Source organism: Pocillopora damicornis, chromosome 9 (genome assembly GCF_964200805.1).
Source record: "Pocillopora damicornis chromosome 9, jaPocDami1.2, whole genome shotgun sequence".
NCBI classification, from domain to species: Eukaryota; Metazoa; Cnidaria; class Anthozoa; order Scleractinia; family Pocilloporidae; genus Pocillopora; species Pocillopora damicornis.
The window spans coordinates 11,243,122-11,268,781 of record NC_142678.1 but is presented as its reverse complement, the minus strand read 5'-3'; the positions used below and the strand labels follow the sequence as shown (position 1 = coordinate 11,268,781).

At 37.1% G+C, this 25,660-nt stretch overlaps 2 protein-coding genes across 2 annotated transcripts; both read right to left on the bottom strand.

Annotated features, from left to right (window-relative positions):
- Window positions 1-2,186: 2,186 nt before the first annotated feature.
- LOC113679893 (uncharacterized) lies at window positions 2,187-4,174 on the bottom strand. Its single transcript, XM_027196871.2, has one exon. It carries the CDS (start codon window positions 3,465-3,467, stop codon window positions 2,577-2,579), a length of 891 nt encoding a protein of 296 aa, XP_027052672.2. The 5' UTR covers window positions 3,468-4,174; the 3' UTR covers window positions 2,187-2,576.
- Window positions 4,175-9,260: 5,086 nt separating this feature from the next.
- LOC113679892 (uncharacterized) lies at window positions 9,261-11,929 on the bottom strand. The gene has a single exon (XM_027196870.2). The coding sequence runs from the start codon at window positions 10,548-10,550 to the stop codon at window positions 9,666-9,668; it is 885 nt and encodes a 294-aa protein (XP_027052671.2). The 5' UTR covers window positions 10,551-11,929; the 3' UTR covers window positions 9,261-9,665.
- Between the last annotated feature and the right edge of the window lie 13,731 nt (window positions 11,930-25,660).

Here is a 25,660-nt window from a genome sequence, read left to right as displayed (position 1 = left end):
AACGTTAAATCTACTGTAAACAAAGCCTAGCTCCCACAAATTTCGATTGAAAGATTTATTCATTCATTCAGTATTTTATCCCTGATCATGTCGTGGATCGGCGAAAGCTTGGATTTTGACAATTCTACTAGGCGTGAGGTTCGATTCCTCATGGGGACTCAGAATCCCACGCTCGTGAAAAGAAGAAAACCATCCTTCTCTGATTTCTTTGCCGAACTCAGAACTCACCATCTTTCTTATTTAATTTTCCAGTCAGTTTTCAATATCCACGCTAGGTAGGATCGAATCTTTTGGTCCGAAATATTCATATCTGTTTCTCATCTTGGCTTACAGATCTAAACTAGGAATGAAATTCTTAGGTGTGACTTTGTAACATAAATCCATTTAATGAACAAGGAAGGGCAAATACTGACAACCAGAAATAAATTTATTGATGCTTACCAAAATTTACGTTGAACTTCCATTATCGACCTACGATTTAGGGACACTGATGGCTCTTTTCTGTAACTCACAGAAACGATTTTTTGAAACTGTTAATTTATTCACCAACGAAGAATGTTTTCAAGATATTCTTAGCTGTTATCAGGCACAAACGTTCTCCCTAAAGTTATTCTAGTTGTAACAAGTAAATAAAGTTTTGCTTAAACTTGAAAGTACCATCATCATGGGATATATAACCGCACTTATACCTTGCATGATCTTGCAGGATCTAGCTCCTATATGAAAAAGTAACAATAACTGAATCTCATCTCTGAGAACACAACACTATCAAGGGCCACATCGACAATTTGGTATCAATGTTAAGCCAGAAAAGGCTGTGGTTATTCATCGTGGTGAATAACAATAAAAGCTAAGTTTTTCGTTTGTCTCACGATGTAGTCACGTGTGATGTAGATCGCGACGTTTCGACTGCATACTGCTAGTCTTCTTCAGGCAATGAGGTCGACTGGTCATGTGTGATCTTATAAAGCATGATGCTCTGCTGTGCTTAGTTTTTTTTCAGCAGCTCTGATTGGTGCATTTCGATCCTTGCTGTTTACTCATTGATTTCCTCCCTCGGCGGTCCGCTGTCGCACAACTCTCCTGTTGTTGCGTTTTTGATCGTTGGCATCCACGCTTCTGGAATTTCTATTCCAATATCCCTGTTGATGTTGTTAGGGTGAAGTCTTATGTGAATTGCCTCTTTGACCCTGCGCGTGTAGTAATATGGGTCACGATCAATAAACTTTACTTCGTTCCAGAGCGGCTTGTGTTCGGTGTTGTGGGCATGCTCTGAAACGGTGGAGGTCTCGGTACGGGAGAGTCGGATGTCTCGATCGTGCTCCTTAATTCTGTCTTGCATAGGTCTTTCAGTCTCTCCGATGTACACTTTGCTGCATTCACAGGGAATCCTTTAAACCACGCCATCTTGTTTAGCCGGGTCGACAGCGTCTTTTGGCCGTACTAACTGAGATCTTAGCCTAGTCTCCGACTTGAAAACAGCGCGTACGCCTTGTTGTTGTGGGAAACGGCGAAGCTGTTCGGACAGACCTTTGGCATAAGGTAAAACCGTAGTAGCTTTGAACTCGTTGGCGGGTTCGGCACTGTTGTTTGATTTTTCGAGATCACCACAATGACGGGAAAAAGAAATCAAGGGTTTTCATTTTAAACTGCGGGCTAATAAGAGTTAGATCTTGCTTTCAAACCAAGTCACATTTGCTTAATTACTCTTACACCGACTTACCTGTATGGTTTAATATATGCATAGAAGGGTTGTTTTAGTTTTTGCTTTTCTTCATCATCAAGCAAAAGTTTGGTTGCAATTGAATCATTACAAACGATTGCAGCAAAAAATGAGCAGGGGCTGTAAAATACTTGAATTTTGAATTTAATTGTACAAGCAACACCAAAAAGTTAACAAATTGTCCAGAAACGTTAAAAGTGGTCTTCAAACACACCACCCACACCAAACAACGGGATGAAAAGGATGGTGGGAGAACTATAAACCGGAACAAAAACCAGAATTTCTCGACGCGTCATTCCAGGTAAATGTGAATACCATTCTTTCACTGTGGAAAGTAAACTGTGAAAGCCCTAGACGACGCTGCTCGTGCGAGCCATGATATCTTATATGAATAGCCTGAGGTGCAAAATCACAGTGATGGAAAGAGGCGTCAAGAGCCAATCAAGTAAAGTAATAATTCTTTTAATCATATCTGCACGTATACCAAGCATTACCTTACTTCAAGCTTCAGGAAAAAACAAGCGAATTACTTCATCAACAAAAATAAGGTCTAATTCCTATGTAGACACCCTAAAGCTTAATTATCTGAAATAAACTCAATCATTGCTCACTTTGAGAAATGAAGAACTGGAATCATTTAAGGTAGCTATGTCTGCGAAAAAAGGCTGAGCCTGAATTTGAGGAAATACCCTTCCTTGCAAAGTCTTCTTTTCCGTTAGTTCAAATAATGCTTTCGAGAATCACATTTTGCCTGTGGTAAATGAGTCGACTCTCCTAATCAATAATATAGTTCTCATATAATACAAAAACTGAGCAGATTCCTTTTTCAGTCCCTCTGTCAAAGTCCCCTTCTTCATTGGATGGCTGGCTGCACGACCTGGGTCCTTCTTCTACAGTGTGTAAACACGAGCTTCCTAATTGCTTTTTGTCTCCAGCAATAGATCAGTGGATTAACAAGCGAGTTTAACATATTACAAGTTTGCCACATTGATCCATTGATAGGGCAAAAGCTATAAAGGCCTGTAACTACAACGATGAGACAAAAACAAACTGGAAGAAGGCAGATGATAACACCACCAACAACCAACACAGTTGTCTGAAGAGCCTTGTTCTCTTTGGTAAATCTTTCCACTTCATCTTGAGGTACTTGTTGTACTTTTATCTTCCTTTGGTGGCGACGTGTTTCACGATATAAAACCACATATGTGAAGACAATGAAAAGGATACACGAAATACCGACAAGGCCTGCCACGTAATATAATACTAGATACAGCTTTAACGCATGACAAAAATTACATATTAAAGCAATGATCCAAACAACTATCACTGCCATCGTCATGTTATTACCAGTGACAATGTTTGGGTAGTGCGTCGTAAATTTGATCGCAATAAGCCTCTCAAAAGTAACCAAAATCAGATGAAGGCATGAAGCCACTGCAAATGTAGTTGCAACATTGAAGTGAAACCTTCCAACTGTTTTGCTGCCATTGAGACCTGATAATTGAAATATTCTCATCAGGATATATGACGGTTGGCCCAAGAGACCAGTTAATGCGTCAGTCACCGCTAAACAGGCCAACAAGATGTTGCTGTTGGTTCGGAGTCGACGTCTTGTTTTCACGGCCATTATCACTTGCACGTTGAGCAGAACTACGAAGGGACAAGTGATAGTGTTGATGATGATAGCGGTGATGTAACTAACCTCCAGAGGGACTTTAGCTGTGTCGCTTTCGGTGGTTGCCATTTTTCAGAGTTTGAAAAAATCGCTGATAAACTGATTTGTTGAGTTGGATGACTTTTGAAGATTAACTGTACTGTTTGGATCAATATGTTGGATTTTAGAGGTTTCGGAGGCTTTGATTGACTGGCTCTACCCTGGTACTCATGTGTTTCCACTTAAGATTTTCTCGCGCATGAATTGCAATGATAACTAGTTTTTTCGAATAATGCAGTGATAAATTTTGTTGATTATGGTGATTTGAAAGCTAATAAAGTTCAACTCATAGATCGCCTCCCCCATTTTTTTTGTCTTTCTTTTTTTTTGGCAATTTGACGGGACACTATTTTTTATTGTTAGTATTTCTATTTTAGTTTTTGTCGCACATTAATCACCTTAACTGTTAATTGTAACATGAAAACGGCTGCTAACACTTCCGGAAATCACAAAATATAAGGAGCGAGAGGAGTTAGAGTGGGCGAATATGGAAGAGAATGGCACTGATTGCGAACGGAAATGTCCCATTGTAGGCAAGCACAATGAGCTGAAATTAATATCAACTGAAATGATTTGCACACATCTCTAAGATAACTCGTTCATTTTTTTTGTTCCTCTTCTGACTTAAATCTACCTCTAAAGCACTCTTTAAAAGACTAATATATACTCTCTAACATATATATTCTCTAACATCAACCAAGGGGTTTATAGTGTGAATTTGAGTTTTACCTAACTCCTTTCAAATGCTTTATATTAGTTAAGTCAAGTAGGTATTAAACTAAAAAATATATATAATTCAAAGGAGTGGTTATTTTGAAGTTACATCCAAAATGAATGTTGATGAATTTAGCAATAATTTTTCTTTAAGATGAGTCCATGAGAGCACCTCTCAACACTATTCGTTTGCCTTGAATGCTAAAAAAAAGGTAACTTACTTCTGAACACGCCTCTCAGTGCCATTCCCATTGTTTGACCGGATCACAACTGAGAGCGCGTTGAGATCATATCAAGTGCCCTGAAAGCTGTCGGAAGCTGTTAGACTCCCCTTTGTATTTTTTAGCCCCAATCTTTATGATGTCCTCTATTTCAACGGCTTGGTCACTTAATCAGAGCTTGGTATTTTCAAGCGAAACTGTTCCGGTTGATGAAATTACTGAATGAGAAAACTGAAAATTATTTCATAACAACCCAACATCAACTTCGACTTGGAGGTAAAGTAGCTGTTGTCAAGGGAAGGAGAGAGCGAGGTTAACGGTGAGATATATTCTGAAGAACTGACTGCTTTTGTTCCGTTATTGAGTTACATGTTTAGCATTGGACAAATTTAAGGCTCACACCATACAGTAATTGGCGATTTCATAGTGTAACCACCGAAATATCTAATTTTTGTCTTTAATCTATCTTATTCGTAAGCTTATATGTAAATTTAATTCAGTTAGTGTTCGGAGAACTTTTTCAGGAACGTTCTTGGGTGGGTTCCGCACCCCTCCAAAGGCGTGGGGCGTTAGAGGGGTGGGGGGGGGGTTGGATTCCGCTTCTTCTTGTTGATCTGGTCGTTGGGGAAAAGTAGGGAAGGTAATGAACATTTTTATATTAGTGGGTCGTGCATCTGGTATCTGAGTTACGCAGCCATCTCTCATTCATTGTACCGGCATACTTCGGTTTATACAGTCAACACTGAACGATCAACATCTTCAGTACAATGATAATGTGATATTTTGTAAAAGTGTAATATGTGGTGAAATATTATTGAAAACTTAAAATTCGATTTTAATGCCGTTATACCGCGCAGTATTTTTTGTATATGTATTATTTGCATTTTAACTGACAAAAAAATACTTTAAGAAATTTCTGTTTTCCTGTAAGTAATTATCCAATTTTCCATTGTAAGTAATTCGTAAGTAACAAAAAAAATACTTTAAAAAATTTCTGTTTTCCTGTAAGTAATCATCCAATTTTTAATAGTAAGTAATTCGAGTTTAAATTTGTCTTCTGTAATAAGTTGTATAGCCTCCCTGATAAAACAGATACAAATATTATACATGAATTCGTAAACACTATTTCTGATATCGTTTTCGTTGCCTTTTTTTGTGTGATTTTGTATCATAAAACACGTCGCCCCCAAGAGAAAAAAACGCTTAAGAAAACTGTTTTTGTGATTGGTGCTCTTGTAGTCTGCCTTCTTCCCCTTGGTTTCTGCCTGGTCTTTTTCCTTTCATCTGTATCATCGACGAAGTATTGATGCAGACAATGTTAAACTCGCTTTTTAATTTACTGATGTGCTGTTGGAGACATAAAGAAATGAGGAAGTTTGAATTTAGAATAAGGAACCAAGTCGTGCATCCAGCCATCTAGGGAAAGAGAGAAATAAGGCGAAAAACGGGAAGCCTTGATGATTATTTATATACACATTTCTTACGGATGTCCTTCCAATTAGTAAACGAAATTTCTTAGTAAATATGTACTTTGGAAAACGTACTTTTGGTCAGGAAAGATTGACTTAGTGATCTGATTCTCTTACAACTTAATCGAAGAGAATCAAATATCCACTTCAAGAGTAAAAATTCATTTAGCTTTCTCTTTGCAGTTCTGGGTATGCAATGTACGACTTCGTGTTGTTGTTGGAATTACACAGAGGGAAATTTCTAGAATTTTATTGCTATTTACTGGCTCAGAGAAGTTAGAGAGCGATAAAGAGATTCATCATATAAACTAAGGTGTTATACAAGGATTTCCAGTCTGAGAAAAAGCCGTAACAGTAAAAGTGAAAAAGAAAAAAAAAAGAAAAAAAGAAAAAAAGAAAAAAATTTTTTCACGCGTGTTTAATATCGCCAATCAGCTACTGTCACGTCAGTCGCCTTTCGCGCCACTCGTGCAGGTTGATGAATGAACAACAAAGTCTTTACGATTTAGTTTTGGTCGAGATTTTGTTGGATTATGAGTGCTGAAAAAACCGTATCGCTTACGGAAAGTGACGTTCAAACTTTCCTAGAACCAAAATACGAAAATAAAAACTGAAATTTACGATTTCAGTGGCTCTGGTGACAGCATTTGATAATAAGCACGGAAATCGACATTGTAAGATGTGCCACAGGTCGATTTCAACCGAGTACCTCGAAGATTTCTTCTTTCAGTAAGGAAAAAGTCGATCTCTGGGAAATTTTTACATTGAAAATGACGCCTATTGTCGTTTTTGTGGCCATTCAATGCATTGTTTCATCTTGAGCCTTAGCGTTGACGCGCTTTACGATTTTAATTCGAGGAATGTCGATGGTTTTATTTTCATTCGTTAATAAAGTCGGCTTTTCTCGTCAGTGAAGGGCTATTGCGTTTATAAAATAAACAAAATGATACATGGTTGCTTGTAGATAAAGAATTTCTCTTCTCGTGTTCAACTCGGCATCTCACTCGTAAGCTATCGGAACATTCGAAAAGAAATTCTGCGCGCGCCCAAGTATTGTTCTCTATTTCCCATGTCTTATTTTGATATATGTTCCCACTCTCTTTTCAATCACTGATTTCGCTGATAATTTTCTAAAAAAGCGTTTGATATTTTGAGGGAACAAATGAACAAGTGATCTAGATAAGATCTTAAAGTAGAACTTAATGACATTTTTAAGGGCTGCTGTCGTCTTCATAATAAGTGTCATTAGTAAATAGAAAAGTAGATTGTTAAGCATTCGCACTAATGAACCGGCTAGCCGTTGAGATAACTTTCCCCTAATGTTGATAACAGTGATAATAATTGAAATATTGCTGATATCATCCTCAAAAATTGCTAAGGAAAAATGTCTGATTGATTGGCGGCTATGTATGATGTGAATCAGTGCGGCAGAAACGAGGAGTCAGCCCCTTTGGTGTTGTAGCTATTTCGATTATATTTGATTTTGGTTGGGTTCAAATGCATTTTAAAAATACACGGTGGTTTACGCTATTTCAAACATATTTTAAAGTTTCAAACGAAATGAATTTACGGCTGAGGTAATGTTTAATTATATTTCTTGGAAATTTGAAGTAAACTACGTGATCCCTTAACCCAACCATGTACAGCACTATTATTGCAACGTTCATTTTGCTTTTTCCCATTGTTAAAAGATCCTTCCCCTCCTCCAACGGAAAACTCTTCATTAGCCCCACCATCCCCCCCCCCCCCCAGAGTAACAAACTACCGCCACCTCCAATACTCCAGGCACAACCACCCTCTCCGCCAAGGTTTTCCCCCCTCCACCGGATAGAATTCAGTGCATTTGTCTATCACCATTGAAGCCGCCGCTACCACCATCTACAGTAATCAAAATGAAATCAGTGGTCGCTAATAAAGAGAACCCTTTTATAGGTTTAAAAGCGATTAGAAAATGATTTACATTATTTTTCAAATAAGTTTTAGTCAATTTAAAAAAAATATCGGATATAAGTGGTGATAAAAAAGCGCAATATTTTGCCATTAACTATCAATTCATTGCATCTGCTTTATCAAGATCCGCAATTGGTACTATTTTGATAATCTCAGAACTGAGCGTTTCAGTCGATCGCTACGGCGTATTGTAGAAAGACTACTGAAAACTCGAAATCTTAGACGATTACTGGCCTTCTTACAATCTCTGGAACCAATCAAAAGAATTTATCACAATTTTCTCTGAGTCACGTTTTGAGAATTTAATTAATGTCTACGAAATGTTCCATTTGTAACCCCCTTCCGCCGCCCCCCTCCCTTTATACATCAACATTTGGGAACACAACACTATTAATGGTTATATCGAGAATGTGGTATCAATGCTAAGAAAAGTTTTATGTTTTGCAGTATAACAATAGTGGTGAAGTCAAACATTTTCCAATTTACTGGAAATCGTAAATAAAAAAGTAGCGGATGTTGGTGATAATAACCAAAAGACGCCATGCGTATCACAAATTCATATACCCATACAAAAAGATTGGTAATAGTTTTATCACTTTTGATGCCCTTGAAGTCTAAACAATTTTGTTGGAATATAATATTAAATCGACATGTTTTATTTATTTAAACCACTGATAGTTCTTTTCAATGTTATTATTGATATTAGCCTTTTTAATAATCGTGTAATTCAATTTTTTCAGTTGCAAAGCGATTGTAAATATCCTCTCTATCTATCTATCTAGTTAGTTGCCTATTAACGTTGATTGGATATTCCTTTTCAGAGAACGGGGGACCAGAAGTCAACTAAAACTTTGAAATTAAGGAAGGTTTCGGAACTTTTGTCTAGAAGTTTGATTTTTCTAGATTACCACGATGATGGGAAAAAGAAATCAAGGATTTTCATGTTAAACTGAAGGCTCTTAAGAGTTTAGATGTTGCTTTCAAACCAAGTCACATTTGCTTAATTTATGCATAGAAGCCGGTTGCCATAACAAAAGCTTCGTACAAGTTTAGTTTTTGCTTTTCTTTAACATCAAGTAAAAGTTTGGTTGCCATTTAATTCATTACAAATGACTGCGCCGAAAAATAAAAAGGGGCTATAAAACACCTGAATTGTGACTTTGAATGTACAAGCAACACCAAAAAATAACAAATTGGCTACGAACGTTAAGAGGGGGCCTCAAACACACCAAACACACCAGATAACAGGATGAGAAGGGTGTTAAGAAACCTGTAAACCGGAAAAAAATAAAAAACCGGCATTTCTCCACGTGTCATTCTTGGTAAATGTCAACACCATTCTTTCCGTGTGAAAGGTAAACTGTGAAAAGCCCGTGCGAGCCATGTTATTTCACATGAGTGACCTGAGGTGCAAAGTCACAGAGACGGATAAAGCGTCAAGAGCTAATAAAGTAAAGTAATCACTTTTATAATCATATGTACATGTATTACTAAACATAGTTGCCTCAAGTTTCAGGAAAACAAAATGCGAATTACTTCGTCCACATAATTAAGGTCTAATTTCCAAGTAAACCCCCTAAAAAGGAACTAAACATTTCAACTCAATTATCTGAAACAAACTCAATCATTGCTTACTTAGAGCAACGAAGAACTGGAATCATTAAAGGTAGCTTTGCCTGCGAAAAAAAGCTGAGCCTGAATATAAAGAAACACCCTTCTTTTCAAAGTTGTTTCCGTTAGTTCAGATAATGCTTTCGAGAATCACATTATGCGTGTGGTAAAAGTATCGACTCTCCTAATCAAAAATGTAGTTCTCAAATAAAACAAAAACAAAGCAGTTTCTTTTTTCATTCCCTCTGTGATATCCCCCCTCTTCATTGGGTGGCTGGCTGCACGACCTGGGTTCTTCTTCTACAGTGTGTAAACACGAGCTTCCTAATTGCTTTTTGTCTCCAGCAATAGATCAGTGGATTAACAAGCGAGTTTAACATGCTACAAGTTTGCCACATTGATCCGTTGATAGGGCAAAAGCTATAAAGGCCTGTAGCTACAACGATGAGACAAAAACAAACTGGAAGAAGGCAGATGATAACACCACCAACAACAAGCACAGTTGTCTGAAGAGCCTTGTTCTCTTTGGTAAATCTTTCCACCTCTTCTTGAGGCACTTGTTGTGCTTTTATCTTCCTTTGGTGGCGACGTGTTTCATGATACAAAATCATATATGTGAAGGCAACGAAAAGGATACACGAAATACCGATAAGGCCTACCATATAATACAATACTAGATAAAGCTTTAACGCCTGACAAATATTACATATGAAAGCAATGATCCAAACAACTATCACTGCTATCATCATGTTATTACCAGTGACAATGTTTGGGTAGTGCACTGTAAATTTGATCGCAACAAGCCTCTCGAAAGTAACCAAAATCAGATGAAGGCATGAAGCCACTGCAAATGTAAGTGCAACATTGAAATGAAACCTTCCAACTGTTTTGCTGCTACTGAGACCTGATAATTGGAATATTGTCCACAGGATATATGACGGTTGGCCCAAGAGACCAGTTAATGCGTCAGTCACCGCTAAACAGGCCAGCAAGATGTTGCTGTTGGTTTGGAGTCGAGGTCTTGTTTTCACTGCGATTATCACCTGTACGTTGAGCAGAACTACGAAAGGACAAGTGATGGTGTTGATGATGATAGTGGTGATGAAACTAACCTCCAGAGGGACTATGTCGCCATCGGTGCTTGCCATTTTTCTAGAGTTTGAAAAAAATTGCTGACAAACTTGATTTGTTGAGTTGGATGACTTTTGAAGATCAACTGTACCGTTTGGATCAATATGTTGGATTTTAGAGGTTTCGGAGGCTTTGATTGACTGGCTCCACGCTGGTGTTCATGTGTTTCCACTTAAGATTTTCTCGCGCATGAATTGCAGCAATAACTAGTTGTCGCACATTAATTACCTTAACTGTTAATTGTAACATGAAAGCGGCTTCTAATATGCCCGGAAATCACAAAATAGAAGGAACAAGAGGAGTTGGAATAGGCGAATATAGAAAGGAATGGCACTGATTGCGAACGAAATTGTCCTATTGTAGGCAAGCAAAATGAGCTAAAATTAATATCAACTAAAATGATTTGCATGCATTTCTAGGATAACTCGTCCAATTCTTTTGTTCCTCTTCTGACTTAAATCTACCTCTATGACAATCTTTAAAGGACTAATATAAACTAATTCTCTAACATTAACTCAGGGATTTTATATTTTCAATTCGAGTTTTATTTTTTCCCGTAATTCCTTTCAAATGTTTCACATTAGTTAAGTCAAGTAGGTATTGAACTCGAAAAGGTATAACTTAAACAAGTGGCTATTTTGAAATTACTTCCAGTGGTAAATTTAGTGATAATTGTTTTTTAAGATGAGTCTGTGAGAGTACCTTTCAACACTTTTCGTTTGCTTTGAAAGTTAAAGAAAAATAACTTGCTTCTGAACACGCCTCTCCGTGCCATTTGCTGTTTGACCGGATCAAAACTGGATAGTCTCGAATACTATACATGAATTCGTAAATAATATTTCCGAAAATTTCTGAAAATTGTCCGAAATATTTTTCAAGTGAAGGTCATTAGTAATGAGCTTGAACATAAGCCCGTGAATAAGATAGATTCAGAATTAATACGCAGTGTAAGAAACATGAAACCCCTCTGCAATTTTCGAAACTTCGACGAGTTGCTGGTAGGGTTTCGAAGATTTTTCCACAAACAGTGACGTCATTTTAATACATTTAATATATCATTTATTCATTTGTGTTTGATATCGCCATTCAGCTGCTGACACGTAACTCGCCTTTCGCACCACTTGGTCAGATTGATGAATGAATGGCAAAGTCTTTACCATTCTCAATCCATGGTTTTTTGTCGAAATTTTCTCGGGTTATGGCTGCTAAAGCACTGAAAAATCCGTATCGCTAACAGACAGTGACGTTCATACTTCCCTAGAAGGGGTTGAAAGAAAAACCGAAAATTACGTATTCGTTGGCTCTGGTGATAGCATTTGGTAATGAGAACGGAAATCGACATCTGGAAGATTTGCCACAGGTCGATTTTGGCCGAGTACCTCGAAGATTTCTTCTTTAGGTAAGGACAAAGTCAATATCTGAGAAGTTTTTACATTGAAAATTACGTCTATTGTAGTTTTTGTGGCCATTCAACGCATTGTTTCATCTTGAGCCTTAGCGCCGACGCTCTTGACGATTTTTATTCGAGGATTGTCGACCGTTTTATTTTCACTCGTTCATGAAGTCTGCTTTTCTTGCCAATGAAGGGCTATTGTGTTTCCATAATAAACAAAATAATACATAGTTGCTTGTAGATATAGAATTTTTCTTCTCGTGTTCAACTCGACATCTAACTCGTGAGCTATCGAGTTGAACACTCGAAAAGAAATTCCATATTTACGCGCGCCCATGTATTATTCTCTATTTCCCATGTCTTATTTTGACATATGTTTCCATTCTTATTTCAATCACTGATTTCGCTCATAATTTTCTAAAAAATCATTTGATATTTTTAGGGAACAAATGGACAGAAGATCAAAATAAGATCTTAAAAGGGACCGCAATGACTTTTTTTTAAGGTTGCCGTCATCTTCATAATAAGTGTCATTAGTAATTCGAAAAGTAGATAATAAAGCATTCGCACTAATGAACCGGCCAGCCCTTGAGACAACTTTCCACTAATATCGATAACAGTGACAATAATGAAAACATTGCTAATATTATCCTCGAAAATTGTCTAAGGAAGGTTTCTGATTGTTTCGCGGGTACGTATGATATGCATCAGTGCGGCAAACACAGGAGTCAGCTCCTCTGGTGTTGTAACTATTTCAATTACATTCGACTTTGGTTGGGTTCAGATGTATTTTAAAAATACATGATATAAATATTTTAAAGTTTCAAACAAAATGAATGTAAGGCTGAAGTGACGTTTACCTATATTGCTTGGAAATGTGAAGCACTGCAAATTACGACTATTCTACTAACTTTAAGCCATAACTTCCTTTACATTTAGTTTTTCTCCAAGGAACTGACTTTAAGAATTCAACATGATGGTGTTGTGTTATAAAAGTTTTATTTTATGAAAGTTTGTACAAGGAAAAACGTATTCGCATCTTTTATCAGTCTGAAAGTTGTATAACCTTGTGCTTTATTTAAGTAACCGTCACTCATTTTTGAATAGTTTGTGTAAGATGTCAGCATTGAGATTATTCAGCGCAGTTTTGATCGATACCTTCCGCTACTGAACATATATAACGCGTTTTACTACATAATGGTTGGTTCCGTCATTCTCATGGTTGAAATTTTATCTCTTCACCAAATGTTGGTAGATCTTTTAATTGTCAATTTTTATATTGTTCGATAACAAGGCTGTTATGAAAACTACGTCTTTGATAAGCGCACTCCGTCTAAAGGTTATAACTGTTACGTAACTAACGTTACAAAGTCTACAGGAAGCGTGAAAGATCACGAGGCTTAACAAAAACCTCACCACAAATATTTGTTGCTGAAGCTAGCATTACATTGGCACTTGCGCTGGCAGAAGCGAAATATGGTGACATACGAACCCTTCGATATATCAACGATATATCGCTGTAACGATATTTTTTGGACATATAAACATGTCTAGTTGGTAAACAACTATTCCACGAGCGAACGTTGAATAAGAGATGATAGATAGGCAACCATTTCAATTGATTGAGTTCCTTGCTATACTTTGTATTTGTCCTGATGGTGGTTGCTGTTGCTTTGGCAGATAAAAGTAAACGTGAGTGAGAGCGAGTTCACAGAATCGTAGTCTTGACGTGCCAAAGTGGAAGTTAACCGTGTTCGGTATTACATATGGGAGGCCAGAAAATTCATATCTGCCGTGCATTATTTGCTTAAACATAGTTAGCAAATTTTCCAATAAAGGAACAAGGTCAAAATTTTTCTGGTTCACTCAAGCTTTCTATCGCCTTCCCCCCCACCCCCCCCCCCCCTTTTAATAATATCTTGTGAACTATGGCCAGTGCGTTCGCATGGGTGATCTCAGTCAGTTCGAAACAATTCGGATCTCTGCAATCTAAGAAAAAATAATTTAAATTAATAGTTTTAAAAGTCAACGGGTGCTAAACGGAGTCATTCAGCACTTAACCAGGATGAGGATTGTAGTTAGGAAAGGGGTATACCAGAATAAAAACAGTATTTCTCAACGTATACGTATAATTCTTAGTCAGTGGATGTGGGCACCATTCTTTCAGTATTTATAGCAAACTCTAAAGAAAAGCTGGTCAAAGAAGCCATCCCTTTCACATGAGTACAAGTAGTTTAGGATGCAAAGTCACAGGAGTAGAATGATATGGCAAGGGCCAGTAAGCAAAGGAACCACTTCCACAATCATATAGAAGTATTGTCATTAACTAAGTTCAAATTTCAGGTAATAATGAACGAATTACTTCGTAGACAAAATAAAGACTAATGTGATGTGATAACGGAAAAAAAGAAAAAACTCAGTTGCAGTCATTTCTTAAGGCCGAAACACACTATGCGACAAATCGCTGCGACACATCACGGCGACAAGTCGCCTCCCCTGCACTGCTGCTGCGACAAGTCGCTGCGACAAAACACTTGTGCGGTGCACGCAAGCGAATTTGGAAGAGGGGAAATGTGAATTAGTTTCCAAATTTAACATGGCGGACCAGCGAATACAGCGAAGGTCAAACAAAAGGAAGCTTTTAGTTCTGTTAATGATGCTCTTAATTTCTGGTTCGCTTTTTGGCACGTTCGATCGCTTAAGTTAAGGCAAGATATGGTCTCCACAACTTTCTTATTTCAATTTTATAACCAATTTAGCTCAGTCATTTATATTCTTGCTTTGTGCATTATGCAGATGCCAACTAATTTAACTTTCATGCAGGTCAAAGTAAAAACATGAATTAAAATAGCTGAGCCCACTTTAATTTTGTTGAGTTACTTGTGAAGCCAGGACAACACGTGTTTGCTCTCCTTCATTTATTACTTCATGTAAGCTATACATTTCTTGTAAGCTAACACAACAAATTTCAGTCCTAATTAAAGGGAATCTTTGTTTTACTAGTCCTAATTAAAGGGGAATCTTTGCTTTTCCAGTTTCCCACCATTTAAAACTCACATATCTTGTGACCAATTCCTTATATCAATGTTAGGTTTGGGTATGAGTATTGGTAAGAAACACCATGCATTAATGAAAGCTTGAGAAAGAGTATTTAATGCAATTGAAATAAAAACATTACATGTTGCAATGTGGCAACTTACCCAGAAAAATTAGAAAAGAAAGAAAAGAAAGTCAGATAACCTGCTTCAACTTTTGAGGGCTTGAGGTAGAAAGAAATAAATATGGTAAAGAGTTACAATTAATACAAAGTTGAAAGTTTAAAAGCTAAGAGATATGCATTACAATCATCAAATCCTATGCATTTTAACAAAAAAGGGTCAGTTACCATAATAACGTCTCCCAAACATTCATACATACAGGAAATCATTAATTTTTGTCACTAGGTGGTACTGTACTTATAATAGTTCCACTGAGAAAAATGCATTTTTCTAAAGTTATCTCATAGCTTATGACTGTACAGGTCATGTGGGTGGTTCCTGCTCGGGGATTGACACTTCAACTACCTCAGCAAACTGTAATCATCAGAATTGCAAGCCAAGGTGTATTTAACAAGTGCTCAAGTTTCAAAAGTAGTGACCTATTTGTTACAATTGAATTCACTCCTTTTTGAGGCCGTCTTCAGCTTGATCATCCTGTTATATGTGAAAACATAAAATGTTATTCACAAATTCAAATACTTGCTTGAATCAAAGTTATGATTTTTTTAATAACCTGCTTCCTTTAACCCTTTAATCCCTGATAGTGACTAGCATCTAATTTCCCCTTTCATATATCACCCCTGAATCACACATTAAGGTTATGAGAATAAAGGAAATAATAATAAACTAAAGAACCTCTTGATTGTTAAACAAATTCTCCCTGCCAGCACATATCAAAATGTATTGAGAACAGTATGGAGAATATGAATACTGATGTTAGGGTGTAAAGGGTTAATAGTGCTCCAAAAATAGTAAATAGTGTTGGAGAGAAAAAAAGAAAGATCTTGAAACATTCTATGTTAAATGAAACTTTGTTATGAATGTTAGTTGTGACAGCAATGAAAACATCCGTGAAGCTACAATAACAATTACCTTTCCATGTAAACAAACCATGATGAAGCATGATATGGATAAATTTAATCTCACACAGTTTGAATGTTGAATCCGAAATCTAATAAACTTAATACTTGTGAATAGGAAAAAGCTCTGTGTTTTTCCTGCTTCTGTCATTCTAAATATCACAAATCAATCATGCCACCACTTCAGTGTGATTTTTTTCAAGATGCGTACTTTTTCTTATGGTCATCTATTTTTAGTATCCATCCTTTACCAGCTGACATCTTAGAAGAATCAAGTCCACACTGGTGATTTTACACACTATAAGCAAACCCTTCAACTAATTAAATTTTATTTGATCAAAAACATGAAGGGCAATAGAGGGAATTCGCTAGCACAATTCAAGTTTCCTTTCTTAAGTATTCTGTGATCATTTCTTCTACCATAGGGTAAAGTTTACAGTTTCCCTCATTTCATTGTCTTCTGTTCATCTGTTTGCTTTCCTAACAATCTTAACTATTGTTGCCAACAAATGCAAGGAACATATAAAATGTGTACAGTTATTAACGCTTTTAATTCCAGAGAATGACTAGTATCTAATTTCTCCTTTCAATATCATCCCTAAATCAAGCATTAAGATCATAAGAATAAAGGAAATGATGGTCAACGGAAGAACCTCTTGATTGTTAAACAAATTCTCCTTTCCAGCACGTCAGGAAATGTATGGAGAACAGCATGGAGAATATGCATACTGATGTTAGGATGTAATGGGTTAAAGACATCATGTAATCAGTTTTATATATGTAGAGTATTGCTTGAATATATAATTGTGGTGAGTGCAAGTGCCTGATAAACATCAGTCTATGGTCTTCTACTCTTCCACCTTAGAGCATCCTTGTGTACATAAAAATTGAAGTTTAGTGCCTTTACCAGCTTTTTTTGGCTACAAAAAGATCAACAAAGAACGACAGCCATACCAAAAAATGTTTTTCATGAGACACCACTACAATGGTAGGTACACACAACTGACATGTTTGAGTGAAGCATGTCAAGCATTAAGGTATGATTGTCAGTTTGCTTTTCATTTCTTGCAAACAGCTTATTTCTACCAGCTTCAAAAACTTCTGTATCCTTGCTTTAAAAGAGAAGCATTTCCCATGAACATTTAAACATTAAAGACATAAGCTACCAGCAACAGGTCTTTCCATTGTCTCATAACATCAGATTCTCATCACATTTTTTTGTTACATTTGAAAGCTTAAGAAATTTGTAATCATTACAATATAATGAAGTCCTACGTTTTAACTGTTTTAGTCCCACTAGTGACCTGGACAGAATATCTCCTCACACTATCAGTACTATCAGCACAATATAATGAGAATAAAGAAAAATATCAATTAGAGGATAATTGGTTGATCCAATTCCAAATTCTCTAACCAAACATCACAAATTGTAGGGCAGACAGTAAAGACAATTACCAATGAACTCTTGAAAGTTAAAGGGTTATGTAATCATATGTACCAGAAAGACAGCAAATAAATGTAACATACTCCAGTAAAGTGTTATGTACAATGAAGTTTCAAACTCCCTGAGATTAAGTTGACTTCATGATTCAGATTTTAGTTTAAGAAATGTTTAATATCTCTTTACATGGGTGAAAAGAGAATGCCATTTACGAATTTTAAAATAGTAAATGCAAAAAAACTTGGAGATGGAATTTAAAAAGACTGATAAAATATGGCATAATTTATATATTCACTGAGAATTTAATCATTGGCTGGCACACAGAGATGTAAAAGAGGCTTTGTGAAAAAGACAAGGGAAATAAAAACTCAAAAACGGCTATCGAATTAAAAAACTGTAAACAACAATTATTTACGCTAACCATGTGCTAATACCAGCGTGCTTGTTAGCTCAAATTGCCAAGACCCCGTTTAATTACACGATCACAGCTCAGACGCTTCTTGCAAAATTTTATGACTATCGATTTTAGAGATCGATTCTTCAGTTTCCGGCATTAGGAAAAATCACGTATCGCAAGCATGTTCATCATAACCCGAGCAGCAAATACGATTCGAGATGTTGAGAGAAGAGAGAGTGGCTCCATGTTTTGTGAGACAATTGAAATTATTTCCTGAAGTTCGTACGAATCGAGTAGAAAGCATGAAAACATAACGCTGAAAAGTACCGTGACTGAACAATGAAGTTCACTCACTCAGCAGTAAAACTAATTCCAGTTTACCCGCGAGTTTGTTCGCACCACATATTTGCGGTCCACATTTTAATTCTCAGATGTTTGACGGGTCCTCACATGACAATAGTGTCAAAATCAAATTACCACGTCAGACTTAATGTAAACATGGACATCGCACACTCAATCTCATTTTATTTCAATTTTGGGAAAGGCTACCACTTCGCTCTCAGGCTAAAACAACACTTCTTCGACAAAGCGCGATTTTTTTAAATGAACAGAGTAAATCCTGCGATAGTTGACTGAAGAGAGAAGGAGGTAGAAACTTGCGCTCGCCGTTCGCTATAATTTGAAAGCTTTCTAGGTAAAACAAAATCCGTGAGATAACTTCTTTTCCATTAACACCACGACTGTATTCGAAACGACAGGACAAGAAATACCTTGAAGAATACGAACACTTTGAAATGTTATTCGAGGGATGAACCGGCGCGAGGGTTTTTCGGCGATGAAGGCTAAATTCATTGTTTTACCGAAACGTGATTTTAATTATAAACTGAAGCTAGTATCGAACGACGATTGTTAAAAAACGTTTGAATTTTCTGGGCCTTAGCATTAGAGAAAACCCAGATAAGACACGACTTACCTCGTCTTTCTCGGATGCTTTGTAGTTCGCTTCTCATTGTTGATGACCTCTTCTCAGTCTGTTTTCAGGAGCGTCTTTGTATTTCCTTCTCGCGTTACTCTTCGCTAGATATTTGCCTTTTTACTTATGTCTGTCTCCTTCTCTTTCGCGTTCCTTTTACCGTAATTCAACCGTATTGGTGTCCTCTCTAACTTTCTTGCGCGTTTTCTTTACGTCTTTTACTTCTTGTTTTTTTTTGGTCGCTCAGTCTCTTTCTTTTCATCCTGTTTTCACTCAAAACCCTCTCTCCACAAACGTGAATCATAACAACTTCCTCCCGTTGACAACGCTTTAGCTCTGCTGGTATTGTTGCTCAGCGAGTTGATTAGAATTTGCGAAATACTGAGAATTACTGCTCAACTACAACCTCACCAGTTTGATTTCGCGCTCAAAACGCAGGTTGCAAATTATTTGCTTACGCGGCTTCACATCCATTAGCCCACGTGAAGCCCTCGTGTAATGCCTAGCCGTGTGCCTGCGGTACGCTACACTGAAGCTCGACACTCGAGTATGCGCACTTCATTGTCATCTGCCGGTGTTTCCTGGCGCACACTCATGGGGTATCCAAGTTACGCGCGCAATCGCGCCTGCGTATTACCTTCTCCCTCGTCCTTCCATTGCGTAATGGCTAAGATAGTGCCCGTTGTACAGTTGGCCGCGCATGCGAAAAGTAGCACCTTGTATGGTCGGTCGTACGGTCGCACGTCCAAATTTTTTCGGCTTGGTGGGTTACTACTATTTCGTATAACTATGGGGCTACGCTGCGCGCTTCGCGCGCTGCGAGCTCCGCTAAAAATACGCAATTGTCACATAAAACAGCAACAAAGGAATTTGTTAATTGGGTTGATGTTAGATGTGTGGGCAAAGTGTACGCGAGTGATTACTGAGTTTTTAGTCTTTCTGCCACATTCCATTTACCCTTTTTTACTCGATATCTGGATGTACGACCGGTGTTCTTAGCCTAAAAGGTTCTTATTTCCCCAGTTCTGCAATAGATCAGTGGGTTAACCAGCGAGTTCAACACTATACAGATCTGCCAGAGTTTTCCACTGATTGGCCTGTAGCTAAAAAGATGAAACAAAAACAAACTGGAAGAAAGCAAAGCAGCACCAACTACAAATACAGTTGCCTTGAGCACTTTATTCTCTTTTGTGACTCTTGGACAGTTATTGCGCTTTAACTTCCTTTGATGGAGACGGGTTTCACGGTACAAAATCACGTAAGTAACGACAACGAAGACGATACATGAAACGCTTCCTGGTTAATGTATTATTACATACATTTTTAGCAAATTTAAAATCCCACACATGAATGCAGTGACCCAAATTGCTGCCACTGCTACCTTCAGGTTGTTATTAGCTATTATGTTTGAGTATTGCATAGTAAATTTGATCGCTATGAACCTCTGGAAAGTAACCGACCTCAAATGAACGGATGAAGCAGTGGAGAATACAATCATAAAGTCAAAGTAAAAATATGCAAACGTTTTGCTGCTACAAAGACCTAATAATTGGAATACCTTCCACAGGATATACGATGGCTGGCCAAGCACACAATCACGGCTAGACAGGCCAGTAGGATGTTTCTGTTGGTTCGGACTGGAGGTCTCGTTTTCAGGGCCATTATCATTAGCACGTTCAGCAGAACTGTGAAGGGGCATGTGACGATGTTGATGATGATAGTGATGTTGTATGCTGGATTTCAGGTTTTAATCGACCCGCCCCACTCGTGTTCATGTGTTTCCACTTGAATTTTTCTCGCGCATGAATGACAGTTGTTCCAAATTCTTCAAACATTGAGGTTGATAACTGTATTGGCTTTGATGAGTTGAAATTCTGATGAAGATGAACTCAACTCATAGACTGATTCCGGCATTGCATTTAAAATGAATTTTTTGTCTTTTTTCGGCAATTTGATGGAACTCTACTTTTGTGTGCTGGTGTTTTCACTTGAATCACACTCGCACATGATCTCTAATTTTATAAACAATGAAGTTGTTGATTTTTCTAAGCTGAAGTGAGTCCAAAGCCTAATAAAGATGGACTCCTTCTTGCAGGCAATTAGATGTCGCACCACTATCGTTTTCAAGCCCCTTTTTTTACCGGCGCCATAACGACAGTAACTTTTAATTGTATAATTAAAGCGGTGGTTAATTTTGTTGGAAATCAGGAACATAGGTATGATAGGACTACAGAATGGGTAAAGTAAGAAAAAAAAAAGATTAGGAGTTGGAATGGGTGAATATCGACAATCTCCCATGTTAAGCTAATTTTAGGCAAGCAGAGTGCACTCAAATTATTATCAATTGAATTGAGTTGCATTTATAACATATCGCAGGCGCATGTCCTAACTATTTCCTTAGAAGCTACCATAGTAAAAATCCTTAAGTACGCACTGTTGTGCCTCCTTAACATGACGTGTGCAGTTTCAATTCAGTTGCAAGTTCCCGTCGAGTTAAGCTGGGAGGTATCAAACCCTTCAACATTGTTTTTCTGTTCCATTCCGACCTTTTAGAGTTCAAAGTGAAAAGTAAATGTGCTAAACAATAATTGATTCGAAAAAAAGAGAATGTGGCTCTTCTTAGCTTTGAAGTTAATGATACCTCATCCCCAACCGCGATGCGCATTATGGCTAGAAAAGAACAAAGTGATCTTTCTGACTTCATGTGAGGCTTTGCGACGGTAGAGGACAATTCTTTAGAACGGTAAATATTGTAGTAAATAATATTTTAAGTGTTAACATGTCCTAAAGGTGTTGTTCTATAGAAAAAGCTTGCATAGGGCCGGGGTACACTTTGCTAACAAAATTTGCTTTGCACCACAAAGAAAATCTCGACAAAATTTGCCGTCTCTAAATTTCAATTTGTCATTCGTGGGTGCACTGAAAAGCATGAAAAATATTTTTCAACCATCAAATGTCAATCACATGGATATACAAATTGAGTGGTAGTTGGACCTGGGGATTTAGCTTAAACGTAAACTTTGGAGCCATATCATTTGCATTCTGAGTATCCTGAGTACTCATCGATGTGCTAGTCATCTTTATGCTGTTTGCAAATGTAATTAAGATAAGTTTGAGATGTTGAGTTGAATACCTAGTTATGATCAAATGAACCTTTTGGATCAATATGTCGGATTTTAGATGTTTTGCGGAGTCTTTCATAAACCTTTTCCACTCTGGTGTGCATGTGTTTCCACTTAACTTTTACTCGCGCATTAATTACAGATTCCTATTGATCCAATGACCATGGCATTTTCACAGCCTAATGAAAATCAGCTCAATCTCGTAGATCGACTCCTTGATTTGTTTCTTTTTGCGTAGGATTTTCTGGAACACCACTTTTGTATGCTAGTGTATATTATCTTTGAGCGAAGGCAATGCAAAGTCAAACTTTAAATATTGTTTAATGACTGCGAGCTATTGATGACTGCGGTCATTTGTGGGATTTTAAGCGTGTTAAAGATGTATCGATTAAATAAACCTAAACTGTTTGAATAGGATATGTATGTATGGATCGAATTTACGATTACTGCGTTCTGAATTCATTTGTAACGTTAAACGAAATAACCATCCAGCATTGGAAATTGAAAACGTTTCCTAACGTCAGGATATGCTAAACGAAGAGACAACCAAGCCATGTCTAGTAATCGCGAGCACTAAAACTGGGCTCTCAAGGGTTGTAACTATTTCGGACCTGCAAAAATACGTTTAGCTAAATCATGAAAATTCTCTATAATTTTGATCACTGTTGGATTAATATTGACTTGTGAGTGGAGCATAAAGGAAATCCTTTCATTTAGACTGCATTAAGCGTCTCCATGGCTGCCGCGTTGATTTGTTCTTTTGAAAATGTAGACTAAGAAGTTATTCTTAAGAGATCCTTACGTTTAAACAAAGTGAGGCTTCAGTTTTCCTGGCATTTTCCTACCTCCGTCTCGTACAAGAATAAACTGAGACTCCACTGAACGTGAGTAACGCATTTGTTAATAGTTTTCCACAATACCACTGGCCGGGCATGCTTGAAGAAACATCTTGTATGCAGGGTTGATCGCACAGACATGTGATAACCGAATCATCGTGTCATTATGGGTTATCAAATACAGAGCTATTCTTTGCGAGCCCCACTATTGCAGAAAGTTAGATAAAGTTGGAAACAAGTCATTTTACTTGTTACTAGTTTGATTTGTAAAGGGGCAAGTAGACTGCCCCAACGAATCTAATTTGTAGTTGATTTAACGGCAGAATAAAACATCTCCCATGAATTTAAAGAGGTATTTCCTGTATGGAGTTTGTAGGGGTCAGAAGCGGATAAACTGGCAAAATTTTAGGAGCCGAAAATTCAGGCTATGTATTTATATGGATTCCCTTGCTTCGAGCGGGTATATTACAAGGATTGTTACAATTGGTAAAATGTGGTAAAAATACTTCTCCTTTTACGCCTTCCTATGCGAAGAAGATTGACAAAGAAGATCCGAAAATAATTAAATAAGTTTCGATCTGACGAGGCGCTAACGCTCGAAACGAAGATACTAATTACTGACGCGCCAAATTGCGTGAGGCTTTATTCAGTATTCCAAATACTTCTCCTTTTAAGCCTTCAAATGTAAAGAAGATTGACAAAAAAGATCCGCAAATAATTATATAAGTTTCGCTCTGACGAAGGGCTAACGCTCGAAACGAAGAAACTAGTTACTGACGCGCCAAATAGCGTGAGGCTTTTTTTTTAATATTCTAAATACTTCTCCTTTTACGCCTTCTTATGTGACGAAGGTTTGCAAAGAAGATCGGCAAATAATTCAATAACTTTCTATCTCATACGCGGAGATACAGGTGATTTGCAAAAAACGAAGAACAGTGTCTGGGCAATTTATCGTCACATGATAAAACGGATGATTCGACCAAACTATAGGAGCAACTATACTGAGCCCCAAAGCTGAAGGTACTTGGTGCATATTTTAGAAGGCTCCAGAGGAATACAGGGAGGGCAACCGTCTTTCTTGTGTGTTTATCGATGAACTGATGATGATGGTGTATGGAATTGAAAGAAACAAAGAGTTAGTGATTCATTGCTCAGAAAATTGTGTTTTGATAACTTAGAGCAATTGTTAAGAGAAATAAGCGAATATTCATTTAGAAATACGTGTTAAGGAGCAATCTTCCCCATTGTTTATTGGAGTTGCTATGGAAACAATAGGTTGTTGTATTATCAAACTAGATTTATTGATGTTGCTGTTGATACAGCTACTATTTGCCACGTTCAGTCAGTTCTTAAATAAATTTTGAATTTTCGTCTAGTTAGACTGATTAAGGGTTAACTGCCTCCTTAATTTGAGAACGTGTGACAATATCAATGAAAACACTGCATCAGAAGCTTTTTCTTTAAAAATTAAACCTCTCTTGAATGGTCTGTGAGTGAACGACTTCGCAAGAAACGTGCTCTTGACTTGCTAAAGTGGCACTTACACGGCGCAACACGTAAGGGGCCAAATCTTATCTTATTTCTGCCGTCGAAAAATTTCCATAACATCGTAGTTTTTTCCGGACCATTGAACAAACACAAATGTCTCAGTTAAACTCAAATCCTACTCGATGTTTTGACTATGATCTACGACAAGAATTAGGTGAAAATGTTACCATAAAATGTTTTTCCTCTTTCGAAAAAACGGAGGGCGGAGATACAACGGAAATCAGATGCCTCGAATGGTATGTACATTAAACTTCTCGTTAAAAATGTTCTCAGTCCACCTTTAAAAAACAACAAAAAATTACAAAGCTGCGATTAAAATGCTTAAGGCAGGCGAACCAAATGGATATCCTTCAAGTTTTGCTCTCTAATATAGGTTAATCCAACAGTGATAGAAATCATGAATGGTATCTAGATATCGTCAAATGTGTATCTACAGGTCGCAAATTGTTACCAACAGCCCTAGCGAGCCAAATTTTAGTAGTCACGATAACTAGATATAGCTTGCTCGTCTCTACACAAAGCATGTTCCAACTCCTGAATATTTTTCACCCTCTATGACCGAATAAAAATTTCTTGTCCGTAAAGCATTTGTCGTTTGTTTGCTGACATTTCCATAAGAAGAAAAAGAAAACATATATTGCTTTATCATCTAGCTTGCTTCGTCGTCATGTGATTGTAGTCAATTTTTTGCTCTACGGCTTTTTCATTTGTGAGTTTAAAGCTCACTAATTTGGGTGTGAAATCAAGATTTTTTATTAAAATATCAAATTATCTCATCTTTGTGTTATGATTTTCGTGGTGGTAACACGCTAAAGTCCCACTTCTTCCACGACACATTTCGTCATTTGAATCAACTAAAGCGGGATAGGTCGAGTAAAGCTACCCAGATAACCATGTACATTTTTGCATCAAGATGACATGTATCATACCTGTTTTCAGACTCTGTAAGCGTTTATGTCATTTTCATCATTTTTATCATTACTTATATTACGATTTATAACACATTATAATTCAAAGAAAAGAAACATGTTGTCAATCTTGATCCTACAGATTCAGTAAGCCACCCATGTGAGATATCCATTTTATTTGACTTATAATTATTTGTTTTCAATACTTTGTTTAAGGAAACTGATAAGGAAAAAAATTAAAAATAAACCAGTGTTGATAAAACTCGAAATAGAAACCTGTGGTTTGCCAATTACTATAATTCATGCTAAAGAAAAAGTCTAAAGGAAACACTTGAAAATGTACGTAGTTTTCAAATCCCCCACAAAAACGATGAAAATTCAACAGTAAGATC

What these genes read in the sequence shown, in the direction of transcription:
- LOC113679893 (XM_027196871.2), bottom strand. Translation starts at nt 3,467, where the DNA reads ATGGCAACCACCGAAAGCGACACAGCTAAAGTCCCTCTGGAGGTTAGT.
- LOC113679892 (XM_027196870.2), bottom strand. Translation starts at nt 10,550, where the DNA reads ATGGCAAGCACCGATGGCGACATAGTCCCTCTGGAGGTTAGTTTCATC.